Source organism: Lissotriton vulgaris, chromosome 12 (genome assembly GCF_964263255.1).
Source record: "Lissotriton vulgaris chromosome 12, aLisVul1.2, whole genome shotgun sequence".
Taxonomy (NCBI): domain Eukaryota; kingdom Metazoa; phylum Chordata; class Amphibia; order Caudata; family Salamandridae; genus Lissotriton; species Lissotriton vulgaris.
Window position 1 is genome coordinate 272,712,727 of NC_141700.1, and position 20,403 is coordinate 272,733,129.

Below are 20,403 nucleotides of genomic sequence, written 5' to 3' on the forward strand. Positions count from 1 at the left end.
GCTGCTCAGCAGCAAGTTAAGTGTTTTTCCTTATCTCTCCTGAGGTTTTGGGGGACTGTGCTCATTTCGTTTTGTGTCCTGGCTCAGCGCTTGTGTGTTTACACCCCACAGGTTCCCCTCGAAATCGCGGGACGCTTTTAGCGCTCCTGACGTGATTTTCGGCCCTTAGGAGTGCGGTGCGCTACTCACGCCGCTAGGGGGCAGGCTTCTCCTTGCTCGTTATCGCGCTGTAAAACGTTTAAAATCGGCGTTTTTTCGCGCGTTTGGCGACAAGTGACAGCTGCTACCCCTGGCCACCCGGTTGACACCCGTTTGGGTCGCAATTAGGCTTTTCACCCCACATGAACGCCCTGCATAGGGTTGTATGGCTTTTGAGAGAGTGACACCCTGAGGGGTCGGAATAGCGCTGGTGTGTGGCGCGGGGGCGCTTTGCCGGGTGGTGCCCTGTAATTTGAAGGGCTGCAGCGTCCCAAGGGCTTGTCCCTAAATTGTGTGCCTTGTGCCCCCATATATTTTCTGGGCTTGCTCCCAGGCCACATTTAGTACCTGTGAGGGTGCTGTGAATTGGCTGGCTGTACCTCCGGTCCTGCTGAGCCCAACTTACCTCGCTATGCAGGGGGAGTCAGGCCAGTACCATGAGGAAGACCCTCAGAATTATTCCTCATGGGATGAGGACTTCTATCAAGCGGTGGATGATTACATCTATAGGGCGGTGGATCAGGCCATGATCCCCCTGGAGCAGCGACTTTCTGCAAGGTTAGATGAGGCATATGCAAAGATTGCCTCCCTTATTCCCACGCCTGCCCCAGCCCAGGATTCCGATCCGTCCCCGGCTCCACCCCCCCCTAAGAGGGTTTGTAAAGACGGGGTTGACCCGGCGGCGTTCGCAAGGGTTAAAAGCGTGTTTATGGCGCATGAAGGGTCCCAACCTGTGCCCGCCCTCCCTGCGGAGGTGCCCCCACCTTCCCCACGTACTATGTCTCCGGACCCACAACAAGATGATGACTCTCCGGATTCAGAGGAAGAGGCCTGCTCTTCGAGGCCATGGCTTCCATCCCAGCCTTCCTCATCCGCGGGTCCTTCAGACATGTTGGACCCGGATGACTTTGTTCACCCCAGGTCTTCGGACTGGGTCCCTGGGGACAAGGTGGCCCAGTATGTGGCGAACCATCTCCGTAAACCTGTTGACAAGGATGCTCGTAGCCGCCTTAGGGCGGAGTGCCCCCGCCCTTCCTTGGAGGGCAAAGTGGCTTTGACTCCCGACATTGACCCCAAGATGGCAACTTTCCTGGCCAAATTTGTCAAAGACCCCCATAAAGGTATAGATAGGTCCTGGCGTACTTGCCAGGACAAGCTGTTGGACGCGGTTGGCCCAATGACCAAGATCCTCGACATGGCCGAGGAAGCCAAGGTGTCGGGTGATCTCATCTCCCCAGAAGTTCTGTCCAATTGGGCGCAGCGCGCCATTATTTTCCTGGGCAACGCTAACTGTGCTCTCTCTACAGAGAGAAGGAGGTCGCTGTTGATTAAAATTGACCCGAAGTTGGGTGACCTCGCCTCCTCTGAGGCTGGCGCGGTGGCGCAGGGTGGTCTGTTCGGAGACCCGTTTATAAAGGAACTCGGCAAATTTGTTGCCACGTTTACTTCCCTGGACCGGGCTCAGTCCAATATTAAAAAGGTTTTTGCCCCTCGTGTTTTTGACAAGGCCGGACGTGGCAGGGGCCGCTCGTTCGGCCGGGGCAACGGCGCAGACAGAGGACAAGGCTCCGGACGCAGGGCAACGCCCGCTTCACCAACTTCTATCCTACAAGAGGACAGAGATTCCGTGGCTGCGGAGGCCAGAGAGGCCAGCAACAAGGTGCTGGAAGAGGTGAGTGTGTTACCCTCTGCGAGTTTGCGGGTAGGGGGGCGCTTAGCGCAGTTTCTCCCAGCGTGGTTTTCCCTTACAAGCGATGCTTGGGTGCTGCAGACGGTTCAGGGCTTCCAGCTGGAGTTCCATGGCCGTCCGTGTCAGCTTCAACGTCCACGCCCCATTACTTTTTCGCAGCGCGATGCAGACTTGGTGCGCGAAGAGGTTGCCGCCCTCCTCCACAAAGGGGCTATTTGTTGCGCATGCGAACATCCAGTTGGTTTCCTCAGCAACCTCTTTTTGGTCGACAATGTCAACGGGGGCCATCGACCGGTCATCAATCTGAAGGAGTTCAACGAATGGCTGGTGTATCGCCATTTCAAGATGGAGGGTATCCACCTCCTGCGGGATGTGCTGCGTCCATCGGACTGGACGGTCAGGCCAGACTTGAAGGACGCCTATTTGGCGGTCCCGGTCTTTCCTCCCCAACGACGTTTCCTCCAGTTCCGGTGAGACGGTCATGTTTACGAATTCACCACGCTGCCTTTCGGGCTCTCCTCGGCCCCGTGGTGCTTCACAAAGGTGTTGCGCCCGGCCTTGAGAGCGCGGGGTATCAGACTGATAGTGTATTTGGACGACATGTTGTTCATGGATCAGTGTCAGGTACGGCTGAAGTCTCAGCTGCAATTTGCGATCGACCTGTTACAAGGTCTGGGTTTCGTCATCAACGAGAAGAAGTCCCTTTTGGTTCCTTCCCAGTGCGTGACTTTTCTCGGGTTCAACATCGACTCGGTGGCCTCCACCTTGAGTCTTCCTGCCAGGAAGATGGCGAAGATCAGGCACGAGTTGCGCCAGACCCTGGCGAAGCCGATGATCTCCTTGCGCCAGCTTGCGCGGCTGGTGGGCCTGCTATCGTCTTCGATACAGGCCATCTTCCCAGGCCCTCTTCATTATCGGGCCATGCAGCGTCTGAAAGCTTTCCATCTCAGGAAAGGCCTCACGTACTCTCAGCTGAATCCATTGTCGGAGGAGGTGAGGGACGAGATGCAGTGGTGGCTGTCACACATGGAGGCCTGGAATGGTCGTGCGATTTTCAGCCCCGCCCCAGATATCATGATAGAGTCCGACGCCAGTCGTTCGGGTTGGGGAGCCAGATGTGGAGATTTCTCCACTGGGGGCGCTTGGTCCACCCTCGAGCAATCGATGCACATCAACTGCTTAGAGTTGCTGGCGGGATCCTTCGCGGTCCAGTGTTGGACCAAGGACAGAGTGCAGTCCTGTGTTCTCCTTCGGATGGACAATGTATCGGCGGTCCGATATATCAATCACCTAGGTGGCACCAGATCCAAGTTATTGGCGGACCTGGCAAAGGACTTTTGGCATTTTTTGCCTGGACCATCAGGTGTCCGTCACGGCGGAGTATCTACCAGTTCGACAGAACGAGGTGGCCGATTGGCACTCTCGTCACCTATTGGATGCCGGCGTATGGAAGCTGGATCCTCGAGTGTTCTCCCAGCTGATGGCCAGGTGGGGTCCCTTCTCAGTGGACCTGTTTGCGTCACGTCTGGACCATCAGCTGCCCAGGTATTTCAGTTGGCGCCCGGACCCGTCTGCGGAGGCGACGGATGCCTTTCTTCAGGACTGGTCGGGCGAACAGGGGTATGCGTTTCCCCCGTTCTCGATGATAACGCGTGTGTCAGCGTTGTTGCGTCGCCAGTCGGCGCAGGTGGTGATGATTACGCCATGGTGGAGATCTCAAGTGTGGTTTCCAGTTCTTCTGGAACTTTCCTGGGATTCTCCAATCCTACTCCCCCCACTCTCCTCATATCCTTCTCAATCCGGACGGGATTCCCCACCGGCTAGTTCAGGACGGCTCTCTGAGGCTGATGGCTTGGAGGATCTCCGGCGTCGCTGGTCTCTCCCTGGCCTTTCTGGAAAGGAAGAGGACCTGCTTTCTAAGGCCTGGGCGGTCAGCACGACTAAGAGATATCGATCAGCCTGGCAAAGATGGCGTTGTTGGTGTGTGCGACGGGGTTTTGATCCCGTGGGGACAGATGTAGTGCATGTCCTTAACTTCCTTGCCGGATTGGCGGAAGAGGGTCTAGCCTACCGTTCCAATAATACTTTCCGCTCTGCTATCTCGGCGGGCCATGATCCGGTGCAGGGTTCCCCTATTGGGGAACATCCGCTGGTGTGCAGGCTTTTGAGAGGGATCCACCTTTCGCTGCCACCGGAGCTGCGTTACTCTGTCCTGTGGGACGTTAATAGAGTGTTGAACTTATTTCTGTCCTGGCAAGCGAACAGGTTTCTTTCCCTTAAAGAGCTCACGGCTAAGTTGGCGATGTTGCTGTGCCTGGTGTCTTGCAGGCGAGTCTCGGACGTTCGGGCTCTTGACATCACGGCCAGAGTTTTTTCCCCTGACGGGGTCACTTTTACAGTGAGCAGGCGCACTAAGACCTTGACACAGGTTATTTCATACCCAGCTTTCCTAGGCTCCCCTAAGCTGTGTGTTGTGCAGTGCCTCCGTGCTTATGAAGTTTTGACCGAAGATACTCGCCCACCGGGTGAAGGCCAGCTTCTTATTGCCCTACGAAAACCGTACAAGGCTGTTTCTTCCCCAACAATTGCCAGATGGGTGTGTTGGGTGATGCAGGAGGCGGGGATTGACACCAAACAGTTTGGTGCGCATTCAGCAAGGGGTGCTATGGCCTCCAAAGCTTTTGCACTTGGTGCGCGACTAGAAGATCTGATGAGAGCGGCTGATTGGTCCTCAGATTCCACGTTTAAGAGGTTTTACTTTAAGCCAGTTTTAGAAGTGGCTCGGCTGGTGGTCGACAAGCTTTGAACTGGCATAATCCGAAGCCTCCGGTCCTGACATAGAATGAGAATTTGCCTAGCCTTAGTGCTGGTAAGTTCCAATTCTATTAAGGACTCGGAGGCGAGGATTATCCCTCCCAATGGCTTCCAAGAAGCAGACCCTCCCCGTATGTACTGTAAGTAATGCGTTTATGAAGTTACATTCATGGATTCTGTTGCTTTGCACTGCTATGTTTAAGGTGCTTGCTATGCGACAGGGAAGAGCAGTTTTGACGGTGTGGTCTTTTGCAGGGAATGAGGGTCCCAAACAAGACGCGTGAGTTTGCCGGAACTTGGGCTTCGCGCGAAGGAAGAGGAAGCAGCAGTGGAGCATGATGGGAGCTGTCAGTGTTGTGAAGACCGACAAAGGACTTATGTTTGTTTTTCCTGTTTCCCAAGTGTTCATGGGAAAAGTCGTTTTTTGGTCTTTCTTGCTGCTGTGAAAAATAATAAATGTGAAGAAAGAAGGCATAATCCTCGCCTCTGAGTCCTTAATAGAATTGGAACTTACCAGCACTAAGGCTAGGCAAATTCTCATTCCACCACGCATGTTGCTTTTTTTTTCATGCCTCATGAAAGCGTTACTTCAGCGGTTCGAAGGATCACGCAGCGCCCTAGATAAAATCCGTCTTTTCCGCCACACTTTGAGGGTTAATTTTGAAAGCTCGTGGTTTGCTGCCCTTTGTTGAATCGTTTTATGAGCTAAAGTGGTGTTTGAACAGGTTTTCTTTTCTTCTGCAAATCACATCGATTTTAGTGCAGCCAGCGTCGGACAATGTGCTGCTGGACCGGTGCTTGGAGGACACAGGCCAGGGCATTCCAGGGCACTAGGACAGGCCAGATGACCGAGGGGCTGGTGTGGAGCACTTAATGAAGAACATGGGTGATCGTAGGGAGTGCACTGTCATCCCTCATGGTGCGCCGAACTGTACCTTTGAGTAGAGGATGGCTGTGGACTCATACCAGGCACTCTAGCTCGCCACAGTAGCAGGCAGATTGAGCTCTCATGAGGGGTTACAGCAGGACTCAAATAAAGCTGGGCTCCACCCCCTCGTGTTGAAGTGAAGTGAGCACCTGGCGATGAAAATGTCAATCAATCAATCAATCAACATTTGTTAAGCGCACTACATACCCGCGAGGGTCTCAAGGCGCTGGGAGGGGAGGTGGGGGCCGCTACTGATCGAACAGCCAGGTCTTTAGTGTCCTCCTGAAGGTCAGCAGGTCTTGGGTCTGTCATAGGCTCAGTTGGAAGGGTGTTCCATGTCTTGGCGGCGAGGTGGGAGAAGGATCTGCCGCCGGTGGTTGTTCTTCGGATGCGCGGGACGTGGCGAGTGGGAGGTCAGCGTAGCATAGCTGGCGTTTGGGAGTGTAGAAGGAGAGCCGTCTGTTGAGGTAGGCTGGGACGGTATTGTAGAGTGCCCTGTGTGCGTGGATGAGGAGCTTAAAGGATATCCTCTTGTTGACGGGGAGCCAGTGCAGGTTTCTCAGGTGGGGGGGTGATGTGGCTGTGTCGTTGTACATCGAGGATCAGTCATGCCGAGGCGTTTTGGATGCGTTGTAGTCGATTGATGAGCTTGATCGGGGTTCCCGTGTAGAGGACATTTCTGTAGTCGAGTCTGCTGCTGACGAGGGCCTGGGTGGCCGTCTTTCTTGTATCTGTCGGGATCCATCTGTAGATCTTGCGGAGCATGCGGAGGGTGTTGAAGCAGGAGGAGGAGACGGCATTGAATTGCTTGGTCCTTGAGAGCGTTGAGTCGAGGATGATTCCCAGGTTGCGTGCGTGGTCGGTGGGGGTCGGGGCTACCCCCAGTGCCGTTGGCCACCAGGAGTCGTCCCAGGCTGACTGGTTGGAGCAGAGGATGAGGACCTCCGTCTTGTCCGAGTTCAGCTTCAGACGGCTGATCTTCATCCAGTCGGCGACGGCCTTCATTCATTCATGGAGGTTGGCTTTGGCGGTGATGGGGTCCTTTGTGAGGGAGAGGATCAGTTGAGTGTCGTCGGCGTAGGAGATTATGTTAAGGTCGTGCTGTCGGGCGACGTGTGCAAGCGGGTCCATGTAAATGTTGAACAGTGTTGGGCTGAGGGAGGATCCGTGGCGAACGCCGCAGATGATCTCAGAGGATTCTGAACAAAACGGGGGGAGGCGAACGCTCTGGGTTCTGCCGGAGAGGAAGGAGGTGGTCGATTCCAGAGCCTTGTCTAGGATCCCTGCGGCGTGGATGCGTGCGCGTAGTGTGCGGTGGCAGACGGTGTCGAAGGCGGTGGAGAGGTCTAGGAGGATGAGCGCTGCAGTCTCCCCGTTGTCTAGCAGGGTCCTGATGTCTTCGGTGGCGGCGATGAGGGCGATCTCGGTGCTGTGGTTGCTGCGGAACCCTGACTTGGAAGGGTCCAGGATTCTGTTCTCTTCAAGGTATCGGGTTAGCTGTCTGGTAACGATTTTCTCGATGACCTTGGCCGTGAAGGGGAGCAGAGAGATGGGTCAGAAGTTCTTGAGGTCTCTTGGGTCTGCCTTGGGTTTTTTGAGTAGGGCGTTGATCTTGGCGTGTTTCCAGCTCTCTGGGAAGGTCGCAGTCTCAAGGGAGATATTAATGACGTTGCATAGGTGGGGTGCGATGGAGCTGTTTGCTTTGTTGCAGACGTGGTGCGGGAATGGGTCTGACGGAGAGCCGGAGTAGATTGTGCTCATGGTCTTGATGGTGTCATCGACGCTCGCGCTGGTCCAGGCTAGCAAGGGGAAGTGGTTGGTAGTGTGCGGAGGGTCTGTTGTGATGCTGTCTGTTGGGGCTGTGTGGGTGTTGAAGGTGGCGAGGGAGTCGCACAGGTCTTGCGACGGCGGAATGTCGTTGGTGTTGGAGCTGGGGTTGGAGAGTTCCTTCACGATGTTGAAGAGCTCCTTGCTGTGTGTGCGTTGTTGTCGAGGCGGTCTTTGAAGGAGGTCTTCTTGGCAGCCCTGATGAGGTGGTGGTGGTTGCGGTTGGTGTTTCCTCTTGAATGTCAACCTCACTACCTTCCCTCGCTACTGGAAATGAGATTGCAAACCAAAAACTAAATTGGATGAGCTACTCCCATATGGGTATGGGGAAACATGACAGCTCTGTATACCCATGCCATATTCCAACTGAATCAGAGGACTACATCTAATTGGACTTGAAAATTCAGTTGTTTTGGGGAATTTCTGGCAAAATCCTCAAAATCTGTCAAAGCATTGAAGAGGCTAGTGAGCACAAACTCATGGGACTGGGATAGAGAATAAACACATGTAGATTTTCTGGGTGTAGGAAGAATACCAGTTGAGTAGTTGCATTAGTTCTTGACATTAAATCCAGTTTTACATTTACTTCCCTAGCATTGTTAGTAATGTCTCTGCCCCAAAGTCCTTTACTTTTGCCTCCCTATATTGTCTACAACCGTTAGTTCTTACTTTCTCTAGCATCCCATGGAGCGTGAAAAAGTCAAATTATTCAGGACATACTTGTAGCACCTCATTAACCTTGTATTGAGTGACACAAGAAGAACTGTATCCACGGAGGTAAACATCCGGTCATTTCAAAGGGATGATTATAGTTCAAGGAACTTTCAATGTTATTAGTCGTCGTAGAGATACTCATGAGATGTCATAACACTGAACTCTCTTCCTTCAACAGGGTTAGTTCCTAAATCAGCAACGCACTATGCATTAGCCCTGTCCTTTAGTACTATGGTGCTTTAGAGCAGGGGAGAGTTTCTTGGGAATGGAAAAACCTAAATGAAACGGGCAGCTATACCCACCATTATGCAAAAAATAAACCTAGAAGATGGAACTAACATTTACTAAGGGTGCAGACAATTAATGATCAAAATATTATAATAGTGCCTAAAACGTCGTATAGCAAGAAAACATTTCAGTGGGCCTAGTAGATAATGGGGATTTTCTCACAAAGCCCAATGAAGCACGCATACATCATTATTTAACAAAAGATAAGCAGTCTTTTACCATCATATGTATGCAGGAGAGAAAACATGATCATGACGAAAACACACACACAAACTAACCGCATAGGCCATCTTCTGATGGACATTTATATGAGCTTTTCCTTGTGAAACCAGCGCAGTGGGAGCAAATCCAGGGAGAATGTGCATTCCCTCAAGATTCTGCAAGTGCCTTGATTATGGGATTGCCAAATTATACAGCTATATCAGAACTCTCAAAAGGTATCGGAATAATATGCTTTTATAAAAGAAAAAAATAGACATTTGTAACCTACTCGAGATATTTTGTATTCCCAACGCTGTCCTCCAGGATTTATAGTATTTTTATGCACTATTTATTTAAAAAATCATTTCCACTATAAATATTAATGAAATCCTACTTGGGAACAGAGATTATCGGTTAAGTCTTTTGCTAAAGGGCTTCAAGGGCTAAATGGCGTGTGGGAGTTTATCTAGGCAGTTTTTGCTATCACAATGTATGATTTGAAATAAACAATTGTTTTTATTGCAGTTCCTGAATCCTTATATTTAATTACCTTTCACTGGAAGAACAGCCGTATGTTTTATGCGTTTTATTAGAGGGCTTGAAACAAGGAAAACGTAGTGTTAAGAACCAGTCTCAGGGCGATTAGAGATGCTTTATTCTAGATACGACATAACCGCTCCAGAGCACAACAAGCGTCGCACTTCACCAGCTCAAACCGTCCCTCAGCCAACATTCCAACGGTCTGTTGAAATGCTGGACTCAACCAGATGAAGAAGGAGGGGGGAAAGGAAGGGGGGAAGAGGGAAAGAGAAAGAGACAAGGGTTTACGGATACAAGACCCAAATACAACACGTAGTCTTTCAATACTTCTGGACTCCAGGTCCACCCACAAGTCTCCAATCTTCCTCTCTTATCTTCAAGATAGCACATTTCATTATATAGGGCAACATCTGAGCAAGAGGACTAGCAAGCACATTTTAAAGCGTAGCAACAGTAGGATGCTGCTTTGTGGAGGAGCAGGTAGAAAATAAACACAATAAAAAATGTCTTCAGTAGAAACATTGCTCCTTCTATGATAACGAATTGAAAATCTACCAATTGCTCAAGAGTCAATGTCCATGGGAGTCTTCAACAGCTTTAAGGGTTGCCAACTTTAGCCTATTTTCATGGTTGCTTTTATAGATTTCCTTCTGTTTCACCAAAAATGTTAATACCAGATAGAACGCTCATAACCGGCTTCATCATTCTCTCTGCCGCAAATGAGATCTCACTGTGATCTTCATCTTTTACATTTTATTGTAGGACAGTTACAAAAAAAGCTTTGGAAATAAATGTAGCTGCACATGTCCCAGCTTCTTGCAGCTCATAAGATGGTGGTTTAACGTTGACGATTGTGTTCCTCGAGAACATCCCATACCTGGGGCTTCACCAACTACTTCCAGGCACCTTACCTCACAATTCAAAGCCATACATCTCTGCATTTGCCATGGCTTTCCCGAGAGCGTTCAGCGATCAACCCCCCACCCCCCAAAGCTGAACCTACATTTTATCTGCTCCTCTGCTTTGACTATTCACAAAATTCATTCACAACCATCTACGTACCCCTTCTCAATAGTACAGAGGTTTATATCTTGAATGAGCCCACTCTTACCAATATTTTAGTCATTCATTTGTAGTGTCAACGTGCCCCATCAATCATTTCACACCAATATGTACTTGTAAGACTCAAACCGACAACTAGAGTCTCAAACCCAGGCCCTGAACCCACCTATTGAATGAGTGGATGCGTGAGATTGGTTATGCATCTGATGACTGACCTGATGGATAACGTAGATGCCATACTGGATCTGCTGACGCTGGAGGAAGGGGTGCAGATAGTACAGAAGGTACCGGAGATGAGCTTCCCTGTTCCTATGAGGAATCAGCACAGCAGTACGGTAGCGAGGCTCACAGTTTGGTGGATGGTACATCCCACCTGCAGTCACCAGTGGGTTCTTCGCCTGGATTTGCTTCACAGTTGGAACACTAGTGAATGTCACTGTTATAGGTCCAACTAGGAGGAAGGAAAAAAATATATATATCTTATTCTACCACATCCATAACCAACTTCAACACTTTACAACCCATCCCAAGACTACGTGGCAGACACTATTCATTAAAGAAGTAATGGTGGGAAAATGGGAGTGGCCTGATAAAACCAACAGTAATTCAGAGACGTATTAAGGCATTGGCAAAGGTAGGCAATTGCCCAGGGCCACTGCATTCCAAGGTGCCCCCTGATAAAGTAAATGGGACTCTCGAAGTTCCTGCCATTAAATAATGCTAATCATAAAAAAAACTGCATTTTTTCTAAGCTGACAGCCAAGCATGCATAACAGAAACTTAGAGGATCATTTACTAAGGGTTTGCACATGTCAAAGAGATGCAAAGCAGCGCAAACGCTTGCATGGGTACTTACATTTGAGTGCTAAATTTATGTGCGCTGGAAAAGTGCCCTTTTCTCAGTGGAAATAGCGCTTTGTGCTGCTCTGAGCCACTTTGTGTCAAGGAAGCTTACTTTGGGGATGACTTGGGTTGATTATCATTAGCACCCATCATTTTTTATAACATACACAAACTACTAACATCGCCAGACCGCACTTTGCATTAAAATATCGTTTCCTAGAGGCAGGTGCAAAACGGAGAAATGTTTTCACTTCTACACACATTCCACACATCCCATGTGTGCTGCGCTACCCAGCACATATACAGTGTGTGGAATGTTTAAGAATTTGTCTCGGCATATGATTTTATACTGGAAGGTTTAGATTCCAGTGCAAATCCTACTCTAGACCCCTAGCACATCTCTGCACCATGGTGCACAGGTTAAGCATGGTGCTCGCCAGTCTGTTTGCACACCAGCCCAGGGGTAGCGATCAGCAGCATGTAATTTTTTATTAATATGGCTCTATGCTGCTTTCTCATCCTTCCACAACTTTAGCTACTGTGCAAAAAAAGAAATCTGCCCCTTAGTCAGACCTCCCAGGATATAGCGGCATGGATTCGCAAATTTAGCGGCACAAAAATGGAAATTTAGCGGCACAAATATGGAAATTTAACGGCAATTTTGCGGCATTTTATTTGGCCATTTTTCCTACAACAAACACAGATATCTTAGCTTTTTTAATTATTTAACAACATGAAGCTATGTATATTTGGTTTAATTACAATGTAGACACTTTGTTTCCCTCGAAAAGCATGTACAGATATTCGAGTGTATCTCTGGATATGGTTTGGGAATTCTCAACGTGTCAAATCCTGGTGCTGGTCGTGGGGAAATGAAGTGGTGAAGTATTCAAGGGGCGTGACGTCATTGGACAGTCTGCACCATTGGTCTCTTGAAGTGTGTGCTCTGCTTGTTGTCGAACCAGACCTGGAGTAGGTGATGGCGTGACCGAGCGAGATGTCAAATGCAGAGTTCACCCGAGTCCACCGTGATGCACACCCTTTGGCTCACGGCCCTACTTATGCCTCATCGTGATGCACGGTGCACTTTCGGTTCTCTGCAGCTATATGTGTACTGTGTATGCCTCTCCTGTTTTTTACCTAAGCAGCCCAGCTGAACACTGCTGGGAGCACCAGTTACCCTTCCTGTGCCAGAAGGGGTCTGCTGTCCCCAACTATTCATTCTGTCAGGGTGTGGCACTACCCCCGCCTTACGTGAGGGGCGGATGTCTCCATTCATCCTCCTATAGGAGGTGCATGCAAGAAGGGACGTTTGGCACACCTCCGCCGGTTTTGAAGGCAAAAGGGCCAGCAGGGCTAGTAGTTGAAGTGCACCCTTCATACTCCAGGGTGTCGGTGTCACTGCACCTGTTGCAGTATTGGTAGCTCTGCCCCCTGCCTTTCTGTCCCTCGGTGGGGCTTTACATAGCAGAGCTAACACGATATGTTTTTGAGTGTAGGAAAGACTGTACTGTAGGGGATTTCTGTTGGGAGAACTCATTAGCCAGTATTTTTGAGCCCAAAGTACAGATGCAAGCAGATAACAGTTATCTGCAACTTATAACGTAAAAGGTAATTTGCTCTCTTAATTGAATTAGGAGCATAATTAAATTCGCCTAAAATGAATAACTTCAAATCAGAAATGTATTTCTGACATGAAAGTATGGTAGTTTATTTTTGACGTGCATTCGATCTGTCAACAAATGATTTTCAAAATGTCTGGCACATCACGGTAAAACAGCACAGGAGCCAGCATGGGCTGTAGCGTGACACACAGATCAAAGGTACAGCTAAGGCCAGAGCTTCGAGCAGGATTAAAAGCCGAGCAGCGCTGGGCCTGCACCTGCATGCCTCCCACCTCCGAGGATCTGGGGGGACATCTTCCGAGCAGCTGGAGGCGCACAGATGAAAAGCCAGCTCATAATATCCTTGCTGCCCTTGCTGAGAGCCTGCCTGCTGAAAGCCCACTTTTAGTCAGACCCCCAGGATATAGTGGCATGGATTAGCTTTTGTAAAGACACCGCGATTTCTACAAAAGTGCCGATTTCGCAGGCACTTTTGTAAAAATCGCTGCATTTTTACAAAAGTGCCGATTTTGCGGCAAACCGCGAAATCGCGATATCCTGGAGGGTCTGCTTAGTGTGCTTGTCAAGCAGTTGGTGGCAATTACACTGAAAACTAATCTCTCTGTAACTGTTCTCTCTCCTTACTTCAGCTCACCTCTTATACCTTAACCCTATCTACTTCTCTGTGTACCTTCTTCCTCTCTACCCATCTCAGTTCTTGCTTCCTCGCAGTTGTCTACCGAATTTCTCAATCATTATACCTCACTTGACTTCATCTTTCTCTACCACTCTCTCATGACCTTTTGTCTATCACTCTCTGTCTCATTCTTCCTCAGCTCGCTCTCTAGCTCATCTCATTCATATACCTCAACACTTTTCCTTCTTACCTCCCTCTATATTTTCCTCACCTCTTTATCTCTATATACATGTCTCTGCTTCCTTACCGCTTTCTACACCTCTCAGCTCTTTCTCTAGCTTACCACTCCTCCCCATTTCTCCATCTCATTCTTCTTGCTACCTCAAATCTCCTGCACTACCTTACCTCTCTATACCCCAACGCTCTCTTTCCTTATGTAAGATATCAAATTACCTCAACATTAAGTCTCATTCTCTTGTTCTACTTCTGTTCCCTTTCCTTCACCTCTCTAAATACCCAACTTAATGTTTGGCTACCTCTATTTCTCTACCCCCACTGCTTTGTCTCTATCATTAACTCCGCTTCCTCTTTGTCTCTATGCCCCTCTCCCTCACACAAACATATCTCTTTCTGGATCTCAGCCTCCATTTCAACTCACCCTCTCCACCTCAACTCTCTCAACTTCTTCTTTATAAATCTTTTTATCTCAACATCTCTTCCACTTTTTCCATCTCACAACTTTCTACCCTTGTATAAACACCATCTCTCTTTCTCTGTTTCATGTATCTCTCTCAAATTCCGCTGTTCGCTCTACAGTACATTTCACTTTCTACCCTTCACCGCTCTCTCTACCTTCATCACTAGTCTCTTTGCCTGACCTGATTTTGCATACTTCATCTCATTTTGCTCTTTTTCTATATTCCAACTTTGTTTTTCCCAAATCCGTCTTCTAGGTCTACCTCCTGCTCTTGCTGCATTTACCTCTCTGAAATTCACCTCTTTCTACATCTCCTTTCTTTGTACCTCACCCTTGGGGTTCCCGAACTCCTCTGCCTCTCTCTACATTTCCTTCTTCCTATCTCCATCCCCCTCTACTTTTCTACTTAATTCTGAAACCTTCTATATTTGTGTGCCTTTTTTTCTCTACCTACATCTTCCTCTTTCTATCTGTACTTTTTTCTTCTGCCTACCTCACCTCTCTCTATTGGCTGTATTTTACTCCCTACCTCGATATATTTCTACACCAAAGCTGTCTCTACTCAATTCTCCCTCTGCCTCACCTCTCTTGCTATACTTTTTCAGTCTCTGCCCAAAATGTCAATAACAACGATTTAAAAAAAGTCTGTAACATGCTGCCTCGACCTAAATGTAGCATTCTAGTGGTTTTCATGAGCTCCGGCCTCGGCCGGAAACACGTGCATAAATGTATCACCTTCTGGCCAGGCGTGGCCAGAAGGGTATAAATAAATGGTTGGGAGTCGCTTGTGACTTCCAGTCCGACCAGCAAACCGTGGTGTGTGTGTGTCAGTGATTTAATGCCCGTATGCTCCGACATTAACTGCGTCTCCACACTGGCGACGAGGGTGGGATGCTGCCATAAAACCCCCAGATGAGACGCTGACAGAAACGTCCACATGCGTGACAGAGCGCCGGCAGGGGCAAAGAAGACTGGCGCTGAGCGAGGCGCCCAACGCAAGAGCAAGAGTGAGAGGCCTGACAACACCGCCAGCCGCACCGGTAAGCAGCGTGAGTCCTGAGCTGCATAGGGGCACCGGCGCGGCGAGCAGTGAAGAACCGCGAGCACCCACAGCCAGCGTACGCGGAGGAAACCCGACAACCAAGCGAGACGCGCGCGCATGCGCAAAAGAAGCAAGAGGCCTGGCAGAGGGGTCAGAGGAAGACGCGTGTGAGCGCGAGTGCCGGGGACGCCGAAAGAAGCAAAAATTAACCCTGCGCCCGCCTGGCGGAAAAGACACACCCAGCGAATACCAAGAGTCTGAGACACGCTGTAAGTGGGGCAAGCAAATCAAACGAGCACCAGCTAAACCAAGGGTGTGAAGCCCCAACAAGCACTGGCAAAACCGGAAAAAAAAACCACAGAGAAGTCGTGCAACCCCAGTCTAAGCACAGAGGGACACGAGTGAAGCACACCACAATGTCGAATCCACCAGGCAACGTGGGGGTCAATCAAAATCAGCCAGCAGCGCAACAACAAGCAGCGCCACAACAAGCGGCGCCACAGCAAGTAGAGCAGCAACAGGCAGTACCCCCAGCCCAACCAGCACAACAATCAGCTCATTCACAGATTCAAGCCTTACCACCGTTTAGTGAGCTGATCGATCCAGCTATGGCAGCGCCAAGGTGGGTGGTATGGATCGGACAGCTAAACAACTACTTCGTGGCCACCCGCGAAACAGATAATGTAGTCAAATGGTCACTACTGCTGCATTTCGGAGGGACTGAAATCTACAAACTTTTCACTCCCCTTCCAGACACCGGGAATGCCAATGACTATGACGCCGCGGTGCGTGCACTCAATGCACATTTCGACCCTCAGCTCAACCCCCATTATGAAAGATTCAAATTTCGACAGTCAAGACAAAGAGAGGGTGAGACGATGGTCGCGTTTCATGCCCGGTTGAGAGAACTGGTAAGCACATGTACCGAAGATGACCAAACAAAAGAAGTCACGGCGTAGATCATTCAAGGATGCCGAAATAAAACTCTGAGGACGCTGATATTGCGTAAACCACACATCACATTGGATGAAATACTCCTGCTCGCACGATCGCACGAATTGTTGGATGCCCGATCCACAGCGATGGAAGCTGCCTTAACTACTCACGCAGAGGCAGGGACCAGCATAAAGACAGAAAGAGTGGATGCCGTTCGCACCCCAAGTAGAGGCGGACGAGGAGGATGGCCGACTAGGACACCAAGGCGGCCGCCATGCGGCTATTGCGGACGAGATGAGCACAATCAAGATGGCTGCCCTGCGAGAGGGAAGACGTGCTCTAAATGCGGAGTACCAAACCACTTTGCAAGCGTATGCAGAGGAGGATTTCGTGGAAGAAACCTGTCAGAAGGAGGACCACCGCAGGAGCAGTCAGGCAATTAAGCCTAGAAGACACACAGCAAACTAGACCCTTGACGTCCAGACACCACCGCCACGCATGCCTGGACGACTCCTCCACGGAGGACGAGGAAGAGTGCTACTCCGTATCCTTCACAAAGGATCTAAAGAGGAGGCGAAGGCCACAACCAAAGTGCCAAATTCAAATTGATGGGTCAGCAGTCACCGGAGTGATAGACACCGGTGCAACAGTGAACGTGATGGGTATACAGCACTACAATAGCCTCAAGCCTAGACTGCAGTTAACACCATCCAAAGTCAAAATACTAGCATATGGGGAAAGATGCAAGTACAAGTCAAGACGGAAGATCGTGAAGTGACAACAACATTTCATGTCATCGATAAAGAAGCTGACCTTCTAGTTGGGAGCCACACGGCGGAAGACCTTAACCTCATTGCATTCGCCAACGCCGTCAAAACACTTTAAGACGAAGACGTCCTACAGATGTTTCCGTCCCTGTTCAAAGGATTAGGTACAATCAAACGACAACCTGTCAGACTGTACATTGACAAAGCCATCCAACCCATAGCTCTGAAGCATCGGAGAATTCCATTTCACTTAAGAGCTGCAGTCGAACAAGAACTGGCACAGTTAGAGAAGCAAGGGGTCATAGAGAAAGTTACCGGCCCAACACCATGGGTATCGCCTATGGTGATAGCAGAGAAACCCCGGCAACGAGGGAAAATAAGGATATGCATTGATATGCAGATGCCCAACAAGGCGATAAAACGAGAAAGTCATATAACTCCCACTGTTGATGACATACTCACAGACCTAAACGGAGCCCAATGGTTCTCCAAATTAGACTTGAACGCTGGATACCACCAGCTAAGACTAGCCGAAGAGAGCAGATATATAACAACTTTTTCGACCCACCTAGGCCTCAGAAGGTACAAGAGGTTGAACTTCGGAATATCCTCAGCTGCTGAAATATTTCAAAATACCATAAAAGAGATACTGTCTGGCCTGCAGGGAGTATTGCATGTAAGCGATGATATCTTAATACACTCCAAGACCAGCAAAGAACACCATCAGCGACTGAGGTCCACGCTTAAGAGACTAGCCGAACATGGGGTAACATTGCACAAGGACAAATGTAAATTCTTCCAGAAATCTATAGAATTCTTTGGCTACGTGTTTAACTCCGATGGCGTCCAGGTTGACCCCAGAAAGTCACAGGCTATCAAACATGCACCAGCCCCGACCACAGCCTCAGAAATGAGAAGTTTCCTGGGCATGGCACAATACTGCACAAGATTTATACCTAACCTAGCCACCATTGCTGAGCCGTTACGAAACCTAACTAAAAAGGAGAATCCGTGGAAGTGGACAGACACCGAAGAAGAAGCGTTTGAGAAAATCAAGACTGCACTACTGGATGGGACAACTATGGCATATTTCGACATATCCAAGCACACAGAAATACTAGTTGACGCCAGCCCAGTCGGACTCGGGGCTCTCCTCACTCAGGAGATGGAACCGGGGGTGTGGGCACCATTGGCGTTTGCAAGCAAAGCCCTCACCGCCACCGAAGCGAGATACTCTCAAATAGAGAGGGAGGCCCTAACGGTAAAATAGGCTTGTAACCACTTTCATCCCTACATAACTGGACACCCATTTAGAATGGTGACTGATCACCAGCCACTCATACCGTTGTTCAAAGGCACAGCACCACATCCCCCGCCGCGAATCGAGAGATGGGCAATTCAAATACAACAATATCAAATGGACCTCGTGTACCGACCCGGGGCGAAGAATCCGGCTGACTTCCTGTCGCGGCACCCAGCCACAGAAGAGGCGCCCAGAGAAGAACCTGACAGGCAAACTGAAGAATTCGTGAACATGGTGTCACAGTGGGCGTGTCCCCAAGCTATGTCCGCGGAGAGAATTATGGCACAGTATGCCAACGATGCAGTCCTGAAGAGAGTGGAAAATGCTGTACACACTGGTCGTGGGAAGGCTTTCTGCGAGATGTACAAGGGTGGCGTGAAAATGACCACCTCCGCCTCAATCAATTCTGAAAGATACACAATGAACTCAGCATTGCAGAAAATTGACTCATCCTGAGAGGAACGAGAGTGGTAATTACGGTCACCCTGCAAGAACAGGCAACTACGCTGGCCCATGAGGGACACCAGGGCACCAGGAGAATGAAAGCCAGGATGCGAGAGAAGGTTTGGTTTCCGAACCTGGAAAACAACGTTGACGCGGTAGTGCAGAATTGCCGAGCATGCCAACTGACAAGTAGAGCTGAAGCTCCCACACCAATCATCACGGAAGACCATGCGCCAGCGCCGTGGTCATGGGTCAGTCTAGATTTTGGCAGTTTTCCAGATGGGAGAATTACGGTAGTGGTAGTAGAAAGCTACACAAAGTATCCGATAGTGGAAATAGCCCAGTCACAAGCTTCACGAACATTCAACCGATTCTAAGCAAAGCATTCGCCATGTTTGGAATTCCTCGCCAGTTCAAAACAGATAATGGGCCCCCTTTTCAGGGAAGCGAATTCAAAGAGTTCCTACAAGGATTGGGAATTCACCATCTCCGCATAACACCACAATGGCCTCAAGCCAATGGTGAGGTGGAAAGATTTATGAGAACTATCAACAAAGTCCTGAGAATATCCGCAATAAAAGGAACCAACTCTAAAGACACCCTCCAACAATTCCTACGACAGTACAGAAGCACCCCTCACAGCACAACCCAGAGATCCCCCTGGTCTCATGTTCTCAGGACCCAGACATGATCTGCTCCCGACAGCGGAAAGCAGGATGCCCGAACCGTACCTCCCAGAGCACAATCAAGCTCGGCAGAAGAAGACAAATGACAAGGCAAGCAGGAGGAGAGGGGCCCGAGACAGGACACTGACCCCAAGAGACTCTGTACTCATCCGAGCAAGGAGGCCAGGAGGAAAATTCCAAACACCATATGAAATCGAGCCATGGACAGTCAAAACAACCAAAGGCACTGCTGTGACAGCACAACGCAACGGAGAGGAAGTAACAAGGAATGTCTCGTGGTTCAAACGAATACCGTCAGCCCCTGCCAGCGCGGATCACCAGACCGAGACACCGGAGAGGATTAACACCATCACTGAGCCGCAGGGGCCCGCACTGTGTAGCCCGGGGTCAACCGGTACAAATCTGACTCCCGAAACACCAACGTCCCCTCCGAGAGTATGTCCAGAGAGTACCCCGGTAAGAGGACGACGACAGCACAACCTCAGGCCTAATCCTAGGCCCAGTCAGAGACTAGCAGATTTTGCGTGTTAAGTTAATTTTGTTCAAAAGACTAACTTGGGAAGGAATGTAGCGTTCTAGTGGTTTTCATGAGCTCTGGCCTCGGCCGGAAACACGTGCATAAATGTATCACCTTCTGGCCAGGCGTGGCCAGAAGGGTATAAATAAATGGTCGGGGTCGCTCGTGACTTCCGGTCCGACCAGCAAACCGTGGTGTGTGTGTCAGTGATTTAATGCCCGTATGCTCCGACATTAACTGCGTCTCCACACTAAGCAAAGGTGCCCTTTGATCTGCCAAGGAATCTCAGGCTGGGGTATCGTCAATCTACAATGTAAAGGCTGGAGGCACTTGCCTTCTCCCACTGACATTATGAAAGGGGGAATTCAGGAAACATGTTTTTGGGCACTATGCCTATCAGACGTTTTTAGGGCTTAATTTGAATAAGTGTTTGACGGGGTTAAGAAACTTTTCAGAGCACTCGATATAACGGAGGTCTTTTGCAATCATGCCTGCACTAAATGTACTGTGGCCAGATGGTTGTACATTGTGCTTGCTAGATCAGCTGCATAGCAGGCAGCATGGCTCATTGAAACACATTTTCATTTCAAGGATGGCACTCCTACTTCGAGCGGGTCCAGTGGCTCACAAATTATTCCTAGGCACCACCGCACCTCAAGCACTGT

General features: G+C 49.6%; 1 protein-coding gene across 3 annotated transcripts in view; it reads right to left on the reverse strand.

Moving 5' to 3' along the window:
- B4GALT3 (beta-1,4-galactosyltransferase 3) overlaps positions 1–20,403 on the reverse strand; it is a 397,975-nt gene that overhangs the window by 48,619 nt on the left and 328,953 nt on the right. For all 3 annotated transcript variants that reach the window (XM_086945030.1, XM_086945028.1, XM_086945029.1), the window contains exon 3: positions 10,478–10,713. In XM_086945030.1, the coding sequence (XP_086801156.1) occupies positions 10,478–10,713 (236 nt within the window). The remainder of the gene's footprint in view (positions 1–10,477; positions 10,714–20,403) is intronic.